Genomic DNA, 17,667 nt, shown 5'->3' with positions numbered 1-17,667 from the left:
TTGGGGTCGAATAGAGAGGAATAATTGCAAAAGATTCATATAGTCGTCCTCAACTTTATTCAGGATGCATAGTTGACTCATCGCGAATAAGTAGAAGGTTGTGTTCCATACCTAATATTAGCAGTATTCTAGGACTTTGATATTTTCGTAAGTTTATTTAATAATATATATTCGGCCCAAATTTATTACTCCCTCATTAGTTTTAATGTGTTTTCTATTTCCTGAATATTCGGAACTATTCAGAAAAAAAAGAAGCAAAATTGATCCTTTTCATAACGGGAAAGGAAAAAAAATCAGCAAAATTGTGTTCTATTTTTGGTGCACTATTTAGTATATTCATATAAGAAGTAGGAAACCAAAATTGTATTCATGTCTAAATAGGATTTGTATAATATTGGACTTAAATAAGTTTATAAATAGACTTGCTTATAACGCTAATTTGGACAAAATATACTTCGATGGATTCAATATTAGTATCAAAACCTAAGTATCCTAGAAACAATTATAATTCTGCCCAAATTCTTCCCAATGATATCATACTTGATATACTCGCACAACTTCCGGTGAAATCACTTATCAGATTCAAAGGCGTTTGCAGATCATGGTATTCATTAAATAAAGATGAAAAATTCGTCAAGCAACACTATGATACTCACAAAAATTGTCAAAAGTACTTTATGATTTCGAGGGGACACACGATTTTTCACCACTACACTATGGACGTCCCTCAACTTGATTCTAGTAGTATAGTCTCTCTTGTTGAGTCTCCGGTTCCAATCGATCAGTCACGAAAGGTATTCCCTAGCATACAATATTTTTCATGTAATGGGATACTTCTTATAACATATGCTGATAAAATAATCATGTTGTGGAACCCGGCCACAAGAGAATCAAGAAGAATCCCTAGTCCAATTTGGAGCAAGACCTGTGGTCTTTATAATTTTTGCTTCTTTCCACGTATTGCAGGCTACAAAATATTTAGACTAGGACTTGGAATTGCTACTGATGACATGAATATTGATATATTTTCAACGAAAAGTAACATGTGGAAATCGATTGGGATGTTTCCTCCAAATTATTATTTCTTAGGTGGTAACGTTGTTATGGCAGATGGGATTGTTTATATGATGGCGAAGAGGAAGGAAAATTTATCTAATTATAGTATATTACGTTTTTGTTTGGAGAAGGAACAATTTCAAGAGGAATTATTGTTTTCATACGCGATACCAAGGAGAACACATTTTTTGTATTCTCTAGGAGAAAAACTTTGTTTGATTAGATTATGGGATGGTAATCGTGAGTTTTGGTTGTATACGATGGAGACAAATTCATGGTATAAGATATTGACGATTCCATTAACTCCGAAAAATTGTTTGAAACCTTTGAGTTTTATGAAGGATGGAGGCATGATGTTTATGAAGGAAGGAGACATGGTGTTTCCAAAGTACGATAGCTCTGGGTTTGTGTCTTACAATTCAACAACACATAAATTGGAACAAGTTAATGTAGCTGGAATCAAAGGACTTCACTTCAATAAGGTTATAATCTATGCGGAAACTTATTCCTCTCTTTATTTGTAAGAGGTAATTAGACAAGACATAACATTCATGTGAGAAAGCAAAGATTAGTATTTTATTTTTTTCAAAGTCATTTTTTCATCATGTTTTTTTATGAAACTGCTTTTATTCATTTATCTCTTTGTTCTAACTTATGTGTAGCCTTACAATAATATTTCGTAAGGAAGATTTTCCATCCTGAATTTAGAGAACTTGTCAAGTGTTCACTAATGTTGATGTAGATAACAAATCAATGGAGCTAGCTGACTGTTTCGTGGCGAGTTTGTTGTGTTTTTTAAATTTGGTGTGATGTTATGCAGATAAAAATCAATGAAGCCAACTGATGTTGCAGCCAACAGGTGTAGGTACTTGACCAACCCCCTGTCTTTTGCATCACATTTATTTTCTCTTTTAACATAGTTGTTGATTTTATTATGTAGTTATCAGTTGGAAGCCCTGGCCGCCTTCTCCCTATATATAGCTATTCTTGGTCCCGACTGTTGTTCTGGTATGCAACTAATAATACTTTTGCTATAGGAAATTAAAAATAACATCACATTGGAGTAATGCATGCTTTTTGCAATGTCCAGCTTAATTTTGAACAGCTCAAGCTTGACAATAGGTTGCATAAACTAGCGAGAGAGGATTTGATTGCTAATATCTTACGTGAAACTATATTTGCAGCTCAATGTAGGAAGTTGTAAGTAACTGTAGAGTAGCAGAAAAAATTAGCCATCTTCTTGATTTGTAGATGGAAAACTCATTTATTGACCATTAATCCATCCAAACACAGATCAGAAAAACTCTTTTTATTCATTTATCTCTTGTTCTAACTTATGTGTAGCGTTACAATAATATATCGTAAGGAAGATTTACCATCCTGAATTTAGAGAACTTCTCAAGTGTTGACTATAGTGATGATAAAACCATTTACGAGAAGTATATATTAACTTTGATCAAGTAGTACTACCTCCTGTTGGAATATGTGTGTTCACTAACAGTCAATGAACCAGGTCCCTTAACACAGTAAGAACAGAATGTAAGCACATGCAATAGTCAACATCCACTATACGTCAACAGACCAGGTCCCTTGACTCAGCAAGAACAGTAGCTAAAATAAATGCAGAAAGTAAATGGCTGGAAGTAAAATCTGCACAATGATTTTACGTGAAAGCCCCCTTGCTCAAGGGCGGTGAAAATCACGACCTGTCCTTATAGGCTTTTCAAACCAAACTCCATTTCTTCCAAATAGAGAAACGATTCAGATTACAACAACTTGCAACCTAGGAATTTACCTCTAAATCCCTTCCCGCTAAATGTAGCATTCCACTACAAATAGAGCAACTAAGCAATATCACTATTGCCCACTAAACTACCCGACACAGAATAGCTTAGAATTCAACTAAGCAACACACAGGTTGCCCACTAAACCACCACCCTCTGGATGATTTAGACTTTGATGATGATAATACTTCCTTGAAGATATAATCCTAAGATAACTAGACAGCTTGCAGCTCTATCAGGTCCCTGTTGCTCTTGATGATAATACTTCCTTGAAGATGACTTCTTCTTTTAAGCTTTTGGATTTTCTGAAATCCAAAACTTTGTTTGCCAAAACTTGAGTTTGTGTTTTGGAGGAGAGACTATATGAACTGAACACAAACTCCTTGAGACGACCTCATTGGCTGAGGGTCAGCTTCCCCAAAAGGGCGTGCACCTACTAGCAACTTTTTCTGACAGGCGTCTTGTCGTCCTTTTTACATTTGCAGTCTTGCAGGGACCGGGTCCCTTGCAATGTTCTTTGTAAGTTCTTGAAAGGCTTGCTGGTTCACTTCCTCCTTTGAATGAATGAATTTAATATGGTGTTTGTCATGTTGAAAATATCAACCATAAAGAGTTATTATCCGTTGGACAAACACCCTCGTCCATTCTGATTGGTTCAGTACGCTGGCACCTCACCAACCATTGACGGGACAGCTTTACAGTTGTACCCCATTATGCATCTGATTGAGAGAACTCTGCCGGGGACCAGGTCCCTGCGTTTGTGAGCCACTGAAACAGACAATCTCGTCCGCTCTTTCTATTGGTGCAGTACACTGCACTTTTCACCTACCACCTGACGTGACAGCTTTACAGTTGTACCCCATTTGGATCTGGACGAGAGCACTCTGCCAGGGACCGGGTCCCTGCATTTGTGAGGATCATCAAAACAACTAGAATATAACATTTCCCCCCTTTTTGATGATGACGCACAAATGTTCCTCACACTGAGTTTGTTCATTCATTTGCCCTGTCGTTAGTCCCGATAACAAGGATCTGGTCCCTTGTTAGATCCATAAGTTTGTTAAATTATCAAAACTTAACATCAGCTCCAAAATAACATTTTCTCCCTTTTTGATGATGACACACTTATTCATCGGTTCCCCCTTTCACCAGTTCCCCCTATCAACAAGACTCTTCAGGTAACTGGATTGATCCCAAATTTGTCAAATCATCAAAACTTTTCATCATCAACAAAATAGCACCTCCAATGTTGATGTAGATAACAAATCAATTGAGCTTGCTGACTATATTTCGTGTTTCTTGGCGAGTTTGTTGTCCTCTTTTATTTGGTCTAATGTTATGTAGATAAAAATCAATCAAGCCAACTGATGTTGCAGTCTCTAAAAACCAGCAATGGCCTCAAATAGAATAGTACAGCGGCTGCTCATCGAGTTCATGGATCTCCTCTCAGACACAAATCTTGAACAGAGCAACGTCGCAATCACCACATCAACTGAAATGAATCTTGAACAAACCAATGTTGCAACCACTACAGATAAAATGGATACTGATCTCCCTATGACTCAAAGGGCAGCTCCCAAGACACTAATAACTGATCTGACACCTTCCATGACTGTTAATGACCGAGATGATCCTGCAGTACAATCATCTGACATGTTGAGCCTTCTACACCATTGAAAGATCCTATCGACTCCGCTCAAGAAGGAACTGATGAAGCTAAAATTAAATCTGTACCACCTCCGACAGATCAAATGAATTTGGATCCACCTGCATCAGTTGAATCGGAACCATTAATTCCATCAACAAAGGAGAAGGTTTCTTGATATCTATGTTTTCATAGATTAGACGATGTGATAGTCACCTTAAAGTACTGCTAACGAAACAACTGATGCTGTGGACTATAAAACGATCTTCCACATGCAGCTTCCAGGCTGAATGTCTGAGTGGACCGATGCACCTAGAAGGCGGTACCCAAATGTATGTAACTTGAAATCTTTTTTGTATGTCATCTACTTTTTGAAGCTCTGCAGGAAAATTCAAAAAGAAACCTGTCTGAGCTTGTCCAAGTCTGCATCGTGTAATGTTATGGCAATACAGCAAAAGCAAATGGAAACCTAAACCTAATGCATAGATTAAGAGGATAGGTAGTACTAGTTTTGGTGTCCGTGTTATGTACACTTGTTTTGTGCCATATAAAACTCTTCACTTTCCTTATCGAAGGTATCATGTGCACTCCGGCCTTTTTCAGAAGCTTGTCAGTTCTTCTCTGTGATCTGCCCTGTCCTCCATCATAGGCTCAACTTATGGTCTTAACGTCCTCGCTGAAACTTGCTACACTTCTAAACATAGACCTCCGACACCATATTTGTCACGATTCAAATTTTCAGTATCAACATTAGTGGATATGAATGGTTAATGAATCAGAAATTGACGCTAATACCTGCATCGCTATCAATGTGCTTACTCTGTCGTACTGCCTCTCTTGTCGAGTCTCTGGTTCCAATCGATCAATTACAAACGGTACTCCCTAACATACAATATTTCTCATCTAAGGGATACTTCTTATAAGATATACTGCTGACATAATTGTTATGTGGAAACCGACCATTGGAGAATCAAGAAGAATCCCTCCAATTTTGAATAAGCTGTGCATTATACTCCTCTGACAGTAAGCATCCTTGAATAAATTAATTTTCAACTTATATCTTTTATGGGGCTAACTTTTATTACTTGCGACTCAAAGGATCTTTTATTAGCAATTAAATTTAATTGTCACTTAATAATTGACTTTAAAAATAAAAATTATAGGCTATAAAGTACGTGACTGAGGTGCGAAACACAATCAAATTGCTCCTTTTCATAACAGGAGAAGGAAAAAATCAGTAAATTTTTTTTTTTTTGTGCATTATTTAGTATATTCATATATGAAGTAGGAAATCAAAATTGTACTCATGTCTAAATAGGATTTGTATAATCAAAACAATTTTGTACTTAATAGGTTTATAAATAGACTTGCTACAGGTTAATTATTTGGACAAAATACGTCGATGGATTCAATATTTGTATCAAAACCTAAGTATCCTAGAAACAATTATAATTCCACCCAAAACATTCCCAATGATATCATAATTGATATACTCGTAGAACTTCCTGTGAAATCACTTATCAGATTCAAAGGCGTTTGTAGATCATGGTATTCGTTAATTAAAGATGATAAATTCGTCAAGCAACACTATGATACTCACAAAAATTGTCAAAAATACTTTATTGTTTCTATGAGACACACTATTTTCGACCACTACACCATGGACGTCCCTCAACTTGATTCTAGTAGTACAACCTCTCTTGTCGTTGTTGAGTCTCCGGTTCCAATTGTTCAGTCACGACCATTACAATATTTTTCATGTAATGGGATATTTCTTATAACATATGATGATAATATAATCATGTTGTGGAACCCGGCCACAAGAGAATCAAGAAGAATTCCTAGTCCAATTCGGCGTAAGACCGGTGGTCATTATAACTTTTGCTACTTTCCACGTATTGAAGGATACAAAATATTTAGACTAGGATATGGAGTTGTTACTGATGACATCAATGACATGAATATTGATATATTTTCAACAAAAGGTAACACATGGAAATCAATTGGCACGTTTCCTCCAAATTATTATTTCTTAGGTTATAACGTTGTTATGGCAGATGGAATTGTTTATATGACGGCAAAGAGGAAGGAAAATTTATCTAATTATACTATATTACGTTTTTGTTTGGAGAAGGAACAATTTCAAGAGGAATTATTGTTTCCATACGCGATACCAAGGAGAAGACATGTTTTATTTTCTCTAGGAGAAAAACTTTGTTTAATTAGAGTATTGGAAGGTAATCATAAGGTCAATCGTGAGTTTTGGTTGTATATGATGAAAACAAATTCATGGAATAAGATATTGACACTTCCATTAACTCTGGAAAATTGTGTGAGACCTTTGAGTTTTATGAAGAATGGAGGCATAATGTTTCAAAAGTCCGATAGCTCTGGGTTCGTGGCTTACAATTCAACAACACACAAATTGGAACAAGTTAATGTAGCTGGAATTGAAGAACTTTACTTCATTAATGTTATAACCTACGTGGAAACTTTATCGTCTCTTGATTGGTAATTAGAGACATAACATACCTGCGGACATTCACGTGAGAATGCAAAGATATATCCCTTGTTTCAAATTTATTACTCATTTTTTTCATCAAAGTCATTTCATCATCATGTTTTTTTTTTTAAATCTAACTCCTTTTATTCATTTATCTCTTGTTCAAACTTATGTGTAGCGTCATAATAATATATCGTAAGGAAGATTTACCATCCTGAATTTAGAGAACTTCTCAAGTGTTCACTATATTGACGATAAAACCATTCATGAGAAGTATGCATTAATTTGATCAACTTGAATAATTTGATGATAAAACCAATTGCAGACCCACCCTATTTATAAGTACAAATAATATTAATGACACTACTAAAAGATCAAAATATAAGTAAAAATAATATTAATGACACTACTTGAACAAGTGAGCTTCCTTGGCTTGTTGGTTTGCCAAGACCCAACTCGATCATATATAAAAGCACCAACAATACCGATAAAAGAGTAATTTATCTGGCCTAGGAAATAATAATATCTGGATAGGAGATATAGACATATAATAACCAAAATAATTTATATTTTTAGTATATTCATATATGAAGTAGGAAACCAAGTAAAAAAAAAAGAAAAGAAGTAGGAAACCAAAATTGTATTTATGTCTAAATAGGGTTTGTATCAAGCCCTAAGTACCGTAGAAACAATTATTTGGACATAATTTATATTTTTAGTATATTCATATATGAAGTAGGAAAGCAAAATGGTATTTATGTCTAAATAGGATTTGTATAAATAGACTTGCTACGGCTTAATTATTTGGACAAAATAAGTGATCAATGGATTCATGAGTATTTGTATCAAATCCTAACCCTAGAAATGTTTTCACCCAAAATCTTTCTCATGATATCATAATTGATATACTCACAAAACTTCCCGTGAAATCACTTATAAGGTTAAAAAACACTTGCAAATCATGATATTCTTTAATTAAAGATGACAAATTCGTCAAACAACACTATGATACTCACAAAAATTATCAAAAGTACTTTATGGTTTCTAGTAAATACAACATGAACAACCAATTTAATTGCTACCACTACACCATGGACGTCCCCCATCTTGATTCTAGTAGTGACGCTTTTCTTCTCGAGTCTCCAGTTTCAATCGATGAATCACCAACGGTATACCCTAACATTCAATATTTCTCATCTAATGGGATTGGAAAAATTATAGAAATCCCACCTTTTAGTTTACTTATTATCATTATCCCCTATAAGTTTTACAAATCTCCAAAATCTCTCATTTTCACGCATCAGATTAGTGTATCTCGCGCATCAGATTAGTGTATCATGTATAAAATGTACATCAAATTTGTGTATCATGTATAAAATGTAATGTATCTTACTTAATGATTAATGTATCACGCGCATCAGATTAATGTATCGGTGCTTATATTATTGTATCCGTTTGAGGGATTTCTGTAATTATAAACTTTTAAGGGATAGATTGTAATTTTGCCTTAAAAGTATGTGATTTCTATAATTTGCCCACTTCTTATAACATATTCTGATGACATAATTGTTATGTGGAACCTGACCACTAGAGAATCAAGAAGAATCCCTAGTCCAGTTCGCAATAAGTGTGGTGATTTTTATGATTTTTGCTACTTTCTTTATGTTTTTTGCTACTTTCCGCGTATTGACGACTACAAAATATTTAGACTAGGACCTAGACTTGTTAATGGTGACATGGAGATTGATATATTTTCAACGAAAAGTAACACGTGGAAATCGATTGGCCCCTTTCCTCCAAATTATTGTTTCTTTGGTACTAGTGTTGTTATGGTAGATGGTGTTATTTATATGATGGCGAGTAGGATGCGCGGAAAATGGTGATCGCGTTATTACTATAGTACGTTTTTGTTTGGAAAAGGAACAATTTCAAGATGAATTATTGTTTCCACGTATGATGGAAGTGAGAAGACCTATTTTGTATTGTCTAGAAGAAAAATTTTGTTTGAAATTGGTAGATTATCACCAAAATCATGAATATTGGTTGTATATGATGAAAACAAATTCATGGAATAGGATATCAACAATGTCAATACCTTACAAAATTTAGTTGAAACCTTTGAGTTTTATGAAGGATGGGAACATGATGTTTCAAAAGTACAATAGCTTTGGATTTGTGGCTTACAATTCAACAACACATGAATTGGAACAAGTTAATGTTACTGGAATTGATGAACAAGGACTTCACTTTAATAAGGTTGTAACTTACGTCGAAACTTTATCATCTCCTTATTCCTAAATGTTGGAAGTTTTACAAAGAGCGTAGAGGTGAGCCGAAGAAGTCTTGAAGTAAAATGTGATTAGACTGGACATGAAATATGTGTTGCTTATCGAGGACATAACACCAAATAGGAAGATATAGAAGTCGAAGATTAAGGTAGAATGTTAGGAAGTAGTTGAGTATTGTCTAGTACCCCTTTTAGTATTGTTATTTTTACTATCATGTTATTGTATTCTTTGATTTTAGTGTTATCTGTTGTTTCGCGATAATAACATTTCACTTTAACATCTATTTTTTTCGGAAATGATTTCACATCTGGCTATAGTAGCCAAAAAATATTCAGACAAACGATAGCGTTATAGAAATGCTGACTTTATATAAATGTTATTTTTGTTTTTGTAAGGGTAGTGTAGTGGCTTCTTTAGCTATTAAACTTTCTGTTATGGAAGTTCATTCAACAGTTGCAACAACTTCTATATACTAAACACGTTAACTTATATCTGGTTTGAGACATTCAAGTTCTAGGTATTGCAACACATGTAGTAATGATAAAAAGGACTCAGCCAAACAAAGTAAGAGCAATACCTATCCAATGGAAATACAACTAAGTACACAATGAATGTAAATAAATATCATGACAAAGGCATTTTTCAAATGTAATTTCAACTTGACGTTGGTTTCTAGGGTTTGAGAGAGGAAAAGTGATGAACAAGGAAAAAATCAATAAAATTGGCTTCTATTTTTGGTGCATTATTCATATAAAACAAGTAGGAAATTTTACCAAAATTGTATTCATGTCTAAATAGGATTTGTATAGTCAAAACAATTTGGAGTAAGACCTGTGGTCTTTATAATTTTTGCTACTTTCCGCGTATTGGAGTCTACAAAATATTTAGACTAGGACTTGGAATTGCTACTGATGACATGAATATTGATATATTTTCAATGAAAAGTAACACGTGGAAATCGATTGGGATGTTTCCTCCAAATTATTATTTCTTAGGTGGTAACGTTGTTATGGCAGATGGGATTGTTTATATGATGGCGAAGAGGAAGGAAAATTTATCTAATTATACTATATTACGTTTTTGTTTGGAAAAGGAACAATTTCAAGATGAATTGTTTTTTCCATGTATGATGGAAGGGAGAAGACCATTTTTGTATTGTGTAGGAGAAAAACTTTGTTTGAAATTGGACGTATATTATCATTATAATCATGAATATTGGTTGTATATGATGAAAACAAATTCATGGAATAAGATATCAAAAACTCCATCATGCAACTCAATTAATTTGTTTGAGACCTTTGAGCTTTATGAAGGATGGAAGCTTAATGTTTCAAAATTACAATAGCTCTAGGTTCGTGGCTTACAACTCAACGACAAACAAATTGGAACAAGTTAATGTAGCTGGAATTGAAGGACATTACTTCAATAAGGTTGTAACCTACGTGGAAACTTTATCCTCTCCTAATTCCTAAAGGTTGCCTTGTGTTTCTTTAATTGATACAAAGTTGCGTTCTTTCCTAATGCTCTATGATCTGAGAAACATGACACACGTTCAACTTACTCAAGACATGACCTTAGATAGGAAGATATTGAGTGTAGAAGATTAGTCAGTAATCGAGTATTGTCTTGTTCTCTTATCTGTACGGTTACTGTTACTCTTCTGCTGTCTTATTCTTAAATTTTAGTGGTACATGTTGTTTCCTTAATTAGCTTCAGTTGTTGTTTATTTTTTTAGATATGGATCTATTGAAAACAACCTCAATATCTTCACGGGAGAAATTCATGGTCATGGCATCGTTATATAGTTTGTTCATATATATATGTATGTAGTGTAAAAGATGCTTCTCAATCTGCTATGTAACAAACTTAACCGACTAAAATGATGACAATTACAATTAATTAAATTCCTAACTAACTTTGTGGACCTAAGAACCTTCATCTTCAATACTCCCCCTCAAGCTAGGTGTACTAAAGATATTCAAAACACCTAGCTTGGCAGGTAGAAAATCATGTTGATTTCTGTTAAGTGCCTTTGTCAGCAAATCATCCTGTTGGTCCTTGGTGCTGATATAACTTGTTCTTATCAAACCCTGCTGCATTCTTTTTCCGGATAAAGTGACAATCAATTTCTATGTGCTTCGTCCTCTCATGAAAGACTGGATTAATTTGCTGCTATCTGTAAAGCTGCCTTGCTATGACAATGAATGGCGACAGGTTTATCTAAGCTCAGCCCCAGTTCTTTAAACAAGTTAGTTACCCAAACTACCTCAGCAGTCAATAATGCAGCCAAGCTTCTATATTCTGCTTCTGCTAGAGTGTCTGGAAACTGTGTGTTGTTTCTTTAATTTCCAAGATATTAAAGACATCTCATACTTCAGTAAAAACTCAGTCAGTGACCTTCTTGTGTTGGGGCATGCAGCCCAATCTGCATCACAAAAGCCAAGAAGGAAGAGAAACATGAGGTGTGGTGGAGCTCATTGAAAAAATATAAAGAGGAAAAAAAAAAGAAAAGTTAAGAGCTAGAAATGGTGAAAAAGAAGGAAGAAGAAAGAAGTGAAGGCGATGGGTGGGGGCTGGGTATGGGGGAAAATAAAAATGGATCCACATTTTAAATTTTAATTTTAGAAAATACATTTGTAATTAATTACATAGTGTAAATTAATTTTAAAAAGTATTAAAGAAATAATTTGTGAAAATAATTAATAAAAAAATTAATTAATGACGTGGTGCTGACATGACTATGTTGTGGCACTTACATGGCTAGGATGTAGCAAGTGAAAGTGGTATAATAATTTCAAGGTGGTTTTTAATTCACTTCAAAAATGTTAAGGGGATATTTAAACGTCCGTGTAATTTAAATGCCGACCAATTTTTTTATGTATTTTCTCTAAATCTAAATCCCCAACTTATTCAGCTACGATCAAATTAGAGATTCCTCCTTTTCATGCATAGACAGGGAGACGTTTTTCAGATGTAATTTCAACTTGACGTTGGTTTCAAGAGAAGAAAGCATTTACAAGGCAAGCACACATCAAAATGCACGAAAAGCAGATAACCTGCACAAGGTGGATCTCTTATGCATAAGTACATCTTCTGCTGTTTCCACATTCAACACATATCTTCACGCACCCAAATTCAGTAACAAAAACTTCAAAACTTAAACTTTTGAGGCAAAAAATGGATCAATTAACCAGTACAAATAGCAAAACAGCGAAAGATAGGGTTTATGAACTTAACCGAACAGGTAGGTGATTAAATTGGAGCCAAAGCTCATCTGTAATCTGCTAAGCACTTGCACATTCTGCCTCTGTAGCCGATTTTGCTTCCACAACTCTCCTTGTTGTCCATCGCCAAAAGAAATACACAATTTACAAAATCTGCAATGGATTAGGATTACAAGGGGAAAAAGTTGTAAGTAACTGTAGAGTAGAAGAAAAAATTAGCGAGAAATTTTAATGATGAACAAAACACAGAAGTGTCGAATTTAGTAGTAATTTTGGATAAAAATTTTAACTTCAAATTTCAATCAACACTAATTCAATTACTCAAACTATGTAGCAATGACCATGAAACTCACAAAAGAAATTGAGATCCATACAAATAACAAAAAAGAGAGTACATTACTGAATCTGTGAGCTTTAGAGGAGAAGAAAAAGGAAATCGCCACCAATCACTTGCCCGAGAATTGGGTTTGAGAGAGGAAAAGTGATGAACAAGGAAAAAATCAGTAAAATTGGCTTCTATTTTTGGAAATTTTACCAAAATTGTATTCATGTCTAAATAGGATTTGTATAGTCAAAATAATATTGGACTTATAAATAGACTTCATTATAACGCTAATTTTGGACAAATTAAAATACTTCGATGGATTCAATACTTGTATCAAAACCTAAGTATCCTAGAAACAATTATAATTCTGCCCAAATTCTTCCCAATGATACAACTTCCAGTGAAATCACTTATCAGATTCAAAGGCGTTTGCAGATCATGGTATTCGTTAAATAAAGATGAAAAATTCGTCAAACAACACTATGATACTCACAAAAATTGTCAAAAGTACTTTATGATTTCGAGGGGACACACGATTTTCCACCACTACACTATGGACGTCCCTCAACTTGATTCTAGTAGTATAGTCTCTCTTGTCGAGTCTCCGGTTCCAATCGATCAGTCACGAAAGATATTCCCTAGCATACAATATTTTTCATGTAATGGGATACTTCTTATAACATATACTGATAAAATAATCATGTTGTGGAACCCGGCCACTAGAGAATCAAGAAGAATCCCTAGTCCAATTTGGAGCAAGACCTGTGGTCTTTATAATTTTTGCTACTTTCCGCGTATTGGAGTCTACAAAATATTTAGACTAGGACTTGGTATTGGTATTGATTACATGAATATTGATATATTTTCAACAAAAAGTAACAAGTGGAAATCGATTGGGATGTTTCCTCCAAATTATTATTTCTCAGGTGGTAACGTTGTTATGGTAGATGGGATTATTTATATGATGACAAAGAGGAAGGAAAGTTTATCTAATTGTACTATATTACGTTTTTGTTTGGAGAAGGAACAATTTCAAGAGGAGTTATTGTTTCCATACGCAATACCAAGGAGAAGAAATGTTTTGTATTCTCTAGGAGAAAAACTTGGTTTGATTAGATTATTGGAAGGTGATCAAATGATTTGTGAGTTTTGGTTGTATATGATGAAAACAAATTCATGGAATAAGATATTGACACTTCCATTAACTCTGGAAAATTGTGTGAAACCTTTGAGTTTTATGAAGAATGGAGGCATGATGTTTCAAAAGTCCGATAGCTCTGGATTCGTGGCTTACAATTCAACAACACACAAATTGGAACAAGTTAATGTAGCTGGAATTGAAGGACTTTACTTCATTAATGTTATAACCTACGTGGAAACTTTATCGTCTCTTGATTGGTGATTAGAGACATAATATACCTGCGGACATTCACGTGAGACTGCAAAGATACATCCCCTTGTTTCAAATTTATTATTATTTTTTTCATCAAAGTCATTTCTTCATCATGTTTTTTTTTTTAAATCTAACTCCTTTTATTCATTTATCTCTTGTTATGCGTAGAATCATAATAATATATCGTAAAGAAGATTTATCATCCTGAATTTAGAGAACTTCTCAAGTGTTCACTATATTGATGATAAAACCATTCATGAGAAGTATATATTTATTTGATCAACTTGAATAAGTTTTTGATTCATCAAATTAAATCATACCTCTTCTTTTGAAAGAAGTCAATAAAAAGTAAAAATATGGATTAATAGAGTTGAGATTAGGGGTGTACATGATCGGGTTGGTTCGGGGTTTTTTAAATATCAAACCAAACCATTTGTGTCGGATTTTTAAATCTATAAACCAAACCAATAAAACTCGAGTTTTTCAACCTCGGGTTTTTTCGGATTTTATTGGGTTTTTCGGATTTTCGGGTTTTTTTGGGTTTTTCCGGTAAAGTATTCATACAAACATATAATTTAGTTGTACTTCAAATATTTCTTTATTCCTACCAAAATACAACTATCTAAGGTGTTTCTTAAGAAAATAACACAAAATATGATATGAGTAATGACACTAAAATATGCAACAAAAAATAATAATAATGAAATTGCGTAAAACAAATATTGCAAATTAACATGTCATAATGAAAATGATCATAATTTAAAAGTACTAAATCATGCTAAAATAAGTTTAATAAGTATTAGTTACATGACTAAATATTAAAGGAAATTAAAATTAGATTATGTATTTGAATTGTCTAAACCAAAGTAAAATCAAAGAACAAATATTCAATATTATTGTCATTCTTAGTGTTGAATTGATTTTCTTTTTGCATTAGTATTAATTTGATTTTGATTTAAGCTTTATTATAATTATCAACATCTGTGAACTATAATCTTTATTGAACCATTCAGAATTCTAAGTTTCAAACTTGAAATAATATATTAAAAGATAAAAACTATGAAAAAGTATAAGAAATATTTAAAAATTATATCAAAGTAAATATTTTTATGTATAAAATAAAATTTTAAAATTATATATATAATGTCGGGTTGGTTTTTTTTAGTTAAAACCAAACCAACCCAAATATAGTCGGATTTTTTTTTCCAATACCAAACCAAGTCAAACCAACCACTCGTCAGGTTTTTTTTCTTGGTTTACGCTTTGATTCGATTTTCGATTCGATTTTGTACACCCCTAGTTGAGATATACATAAGAATGTTTTGAGCATTAAAATTTAAGGAGAATACAAGAGTAACGGGTGCCAATGGCAGACCCACCCCATATATATATATATAAAGTACAAATAATATTAATGACACTACTAAAAGATCAAAATATAAGTACAAATAATATTTTAATGACACTACTTGAACAAGTGAGCTTCCTTGGCTTGTTGGTTTGCCACGACCCAACTCGATCATATATAAAAGCACCAACAATACCGATAAAAGAGTAATTTATCTTGCCTAGAAAATAATAATATCTGGATAGGAGATATAAACATATAATAACCAAAATAATTTATATTATTAGTATATTCATATATGAAGTAGGAAACCAAGTAAAAAAAAAAAGAAAAAAGAAGCAGGAAACCAAAATTGTATTTATGTCTAAATAGGGTTTGCATCAAGCCCTAAGTACCGTAGAAACAATTATTTGGACATAATTTATATTTTTAGTATATTCATATATGAAGTAGGAAATCAAAATGTTATATATTTATGTCTAAATAGGATTTGTATAAATAGACATGCTACGGCTTAATTATAATTTGGACAAAATAAGTGATCAATGGATTCAGTATTTATATCAAATCCTAACCCTAGCAATGTTTCCGCCCAAAATCTTCCTCATGATATCATAATTGATACTCACAAAACTTCCTGTGAAATCACTTATAAGGTTCAAAAACGCTTGCAAATCATGATACTCTTTAATTAAAGATGACAAATTCGTCAAACAACACTATGATACTCACAAAAATTGTCAAAAGTACTTTATGGTTTCTAGCAATTACACTATGAAGCACCAATTTTATTGCTACCACTACACCATATGAATCACCAACGGTATACCCTAACATTCAATATTTCTCATCTAATGGGATACTTCTTATAAGATATTTTGATGACATAATTGTTATGTGGAACCCGACCACTAGAGAATCAAGAAGAATCCCTAGTCCATTTCGCAATAAGTGTGGTGGTTTTTATGATTTTTGTTATTTTCCTCGTATTGATGACTACAAAATATTTAGACTAGGTGGTTACAAGGAGATTGATATATTTTCAACGAAAAGTAACACGTGTAAATATATTGGTCCATTTCCTCCAAATTATTATTGTTTCTTTGGTACTAGTACTAGTGTTGTTATGGCAGATGGGGTAATTTATATGATGGCGAGTAGGACGGAAAATGGTGATCGCGTTATTACTATAGTATGTTTTTGTTTGGAAAAGGAACAATTTCAAAATGAAATATTATTTCCATGTATGGTGGAAGGGAGAAGACCTATTTTGTATTGTGTTAGAAAAAACTTTGTTTGACTATGACATTTGTAGATTATGAATTTTGGTTGTATACGATGAAAACAAATTCATGGAATAAGATATCAACAATGCCAATACCTTACAATATTTGGTTGAAACCTTTGTGTTTTATGAAGGATGGAAGCATGATGTTTCAAAGGAACAATAGATCTGGATTTGTGGCTTACAATTCAATAACACATGAATTGGAACAAGTTAATGTTATTGGGATTGAAGCAAATCTTTACTTCAATAAGGTTGTAATCTATGTGGAAACTTTGTCCTCTCCTAATTGTTAAAGGTCGAAGATTAAGGTAGAAGGTTAGTATGTAGTCGAGTATTCTCTAGTTTTTCTATCAGTAATGTTATTATTACTCTTCTAATGTCTTATTCTACGATTGATCTAGTGTTACATGTTGTTTCCTTTGCTAGTTTTAGTTGTGTACATTTGTTATGTGATGACTATGAGTTGGATTGTTAGTTTCTACATCTGATGGTTGCATATATAGGATGAGTTGAAGCAGAGAGGTTATTTTTTTATTTTTTTTATAACACGTAGGAAACCAAAATTGTATTCATGTCTAAATAGGATTTGTATAGTCAAAACAATGATATCATAATAATAATTTGTAAGGAATATTTACCATCCTGAATTTAGAGAACTTCTCAAGTGTTCACTATATATAGTGATGATGAAACCATTCACGACAAGTATATATTAACTTTGATCAACTTGAATAAGTTTTTGATTCATCGAATCATACCTCTTTTGAAAATGTCAATAAAAAATAAAAATATGAACTAATAGATTTGAGTTAT

At 33.1% G+C, this 17,667-nt stretch overlaps 2 protein-coding genes across 3 annotated transcripts in view; both read left to right on the top strand.

Moving 5' to 3' along the window:
* The window catches only part of LOC125862143 (uncharacterized), a 339,538-nt gene that overhangs the window by 258,655 nt on the left and 63,216 nt on the right, over window positions 1–17,667 (top strand). The gene's annotated exons all lie outside the window — the stretch shown is intronic.
* Window positions 717–1,580, top strand: LOC125861643 (putative F-box protein At3g16210). The gene has a single exon (XM_049541498.1). It carries the CDS (start codon window positions 717–719, stop codon window positions 1,578–1,580), a length of 864 nt encoding a protein of 287 aa, XP_049397455.1.

The sequence above is a fragment of the Solanum stenotomum genome, chromosome 4 (genome assembly GCF_019186545.1).
Source record: "Solanum stenotomum isolate F172 chromosome 4, ASM1918654v1, whole genome shotgun sequence".
NCBI classification, from domain to species: domain Eukaryota; kingdom Viridiplantae; phylum Streptophyta; class Magnoliopsida; order Solanales; family Solanaceae; genus Solanum; species Solanum stenotomum.
The sequence above is the reverse complement of the archived record's forward strand: the minus strand, read 5'-3'. Positions and strand labels throughout refer to the sequence as shown.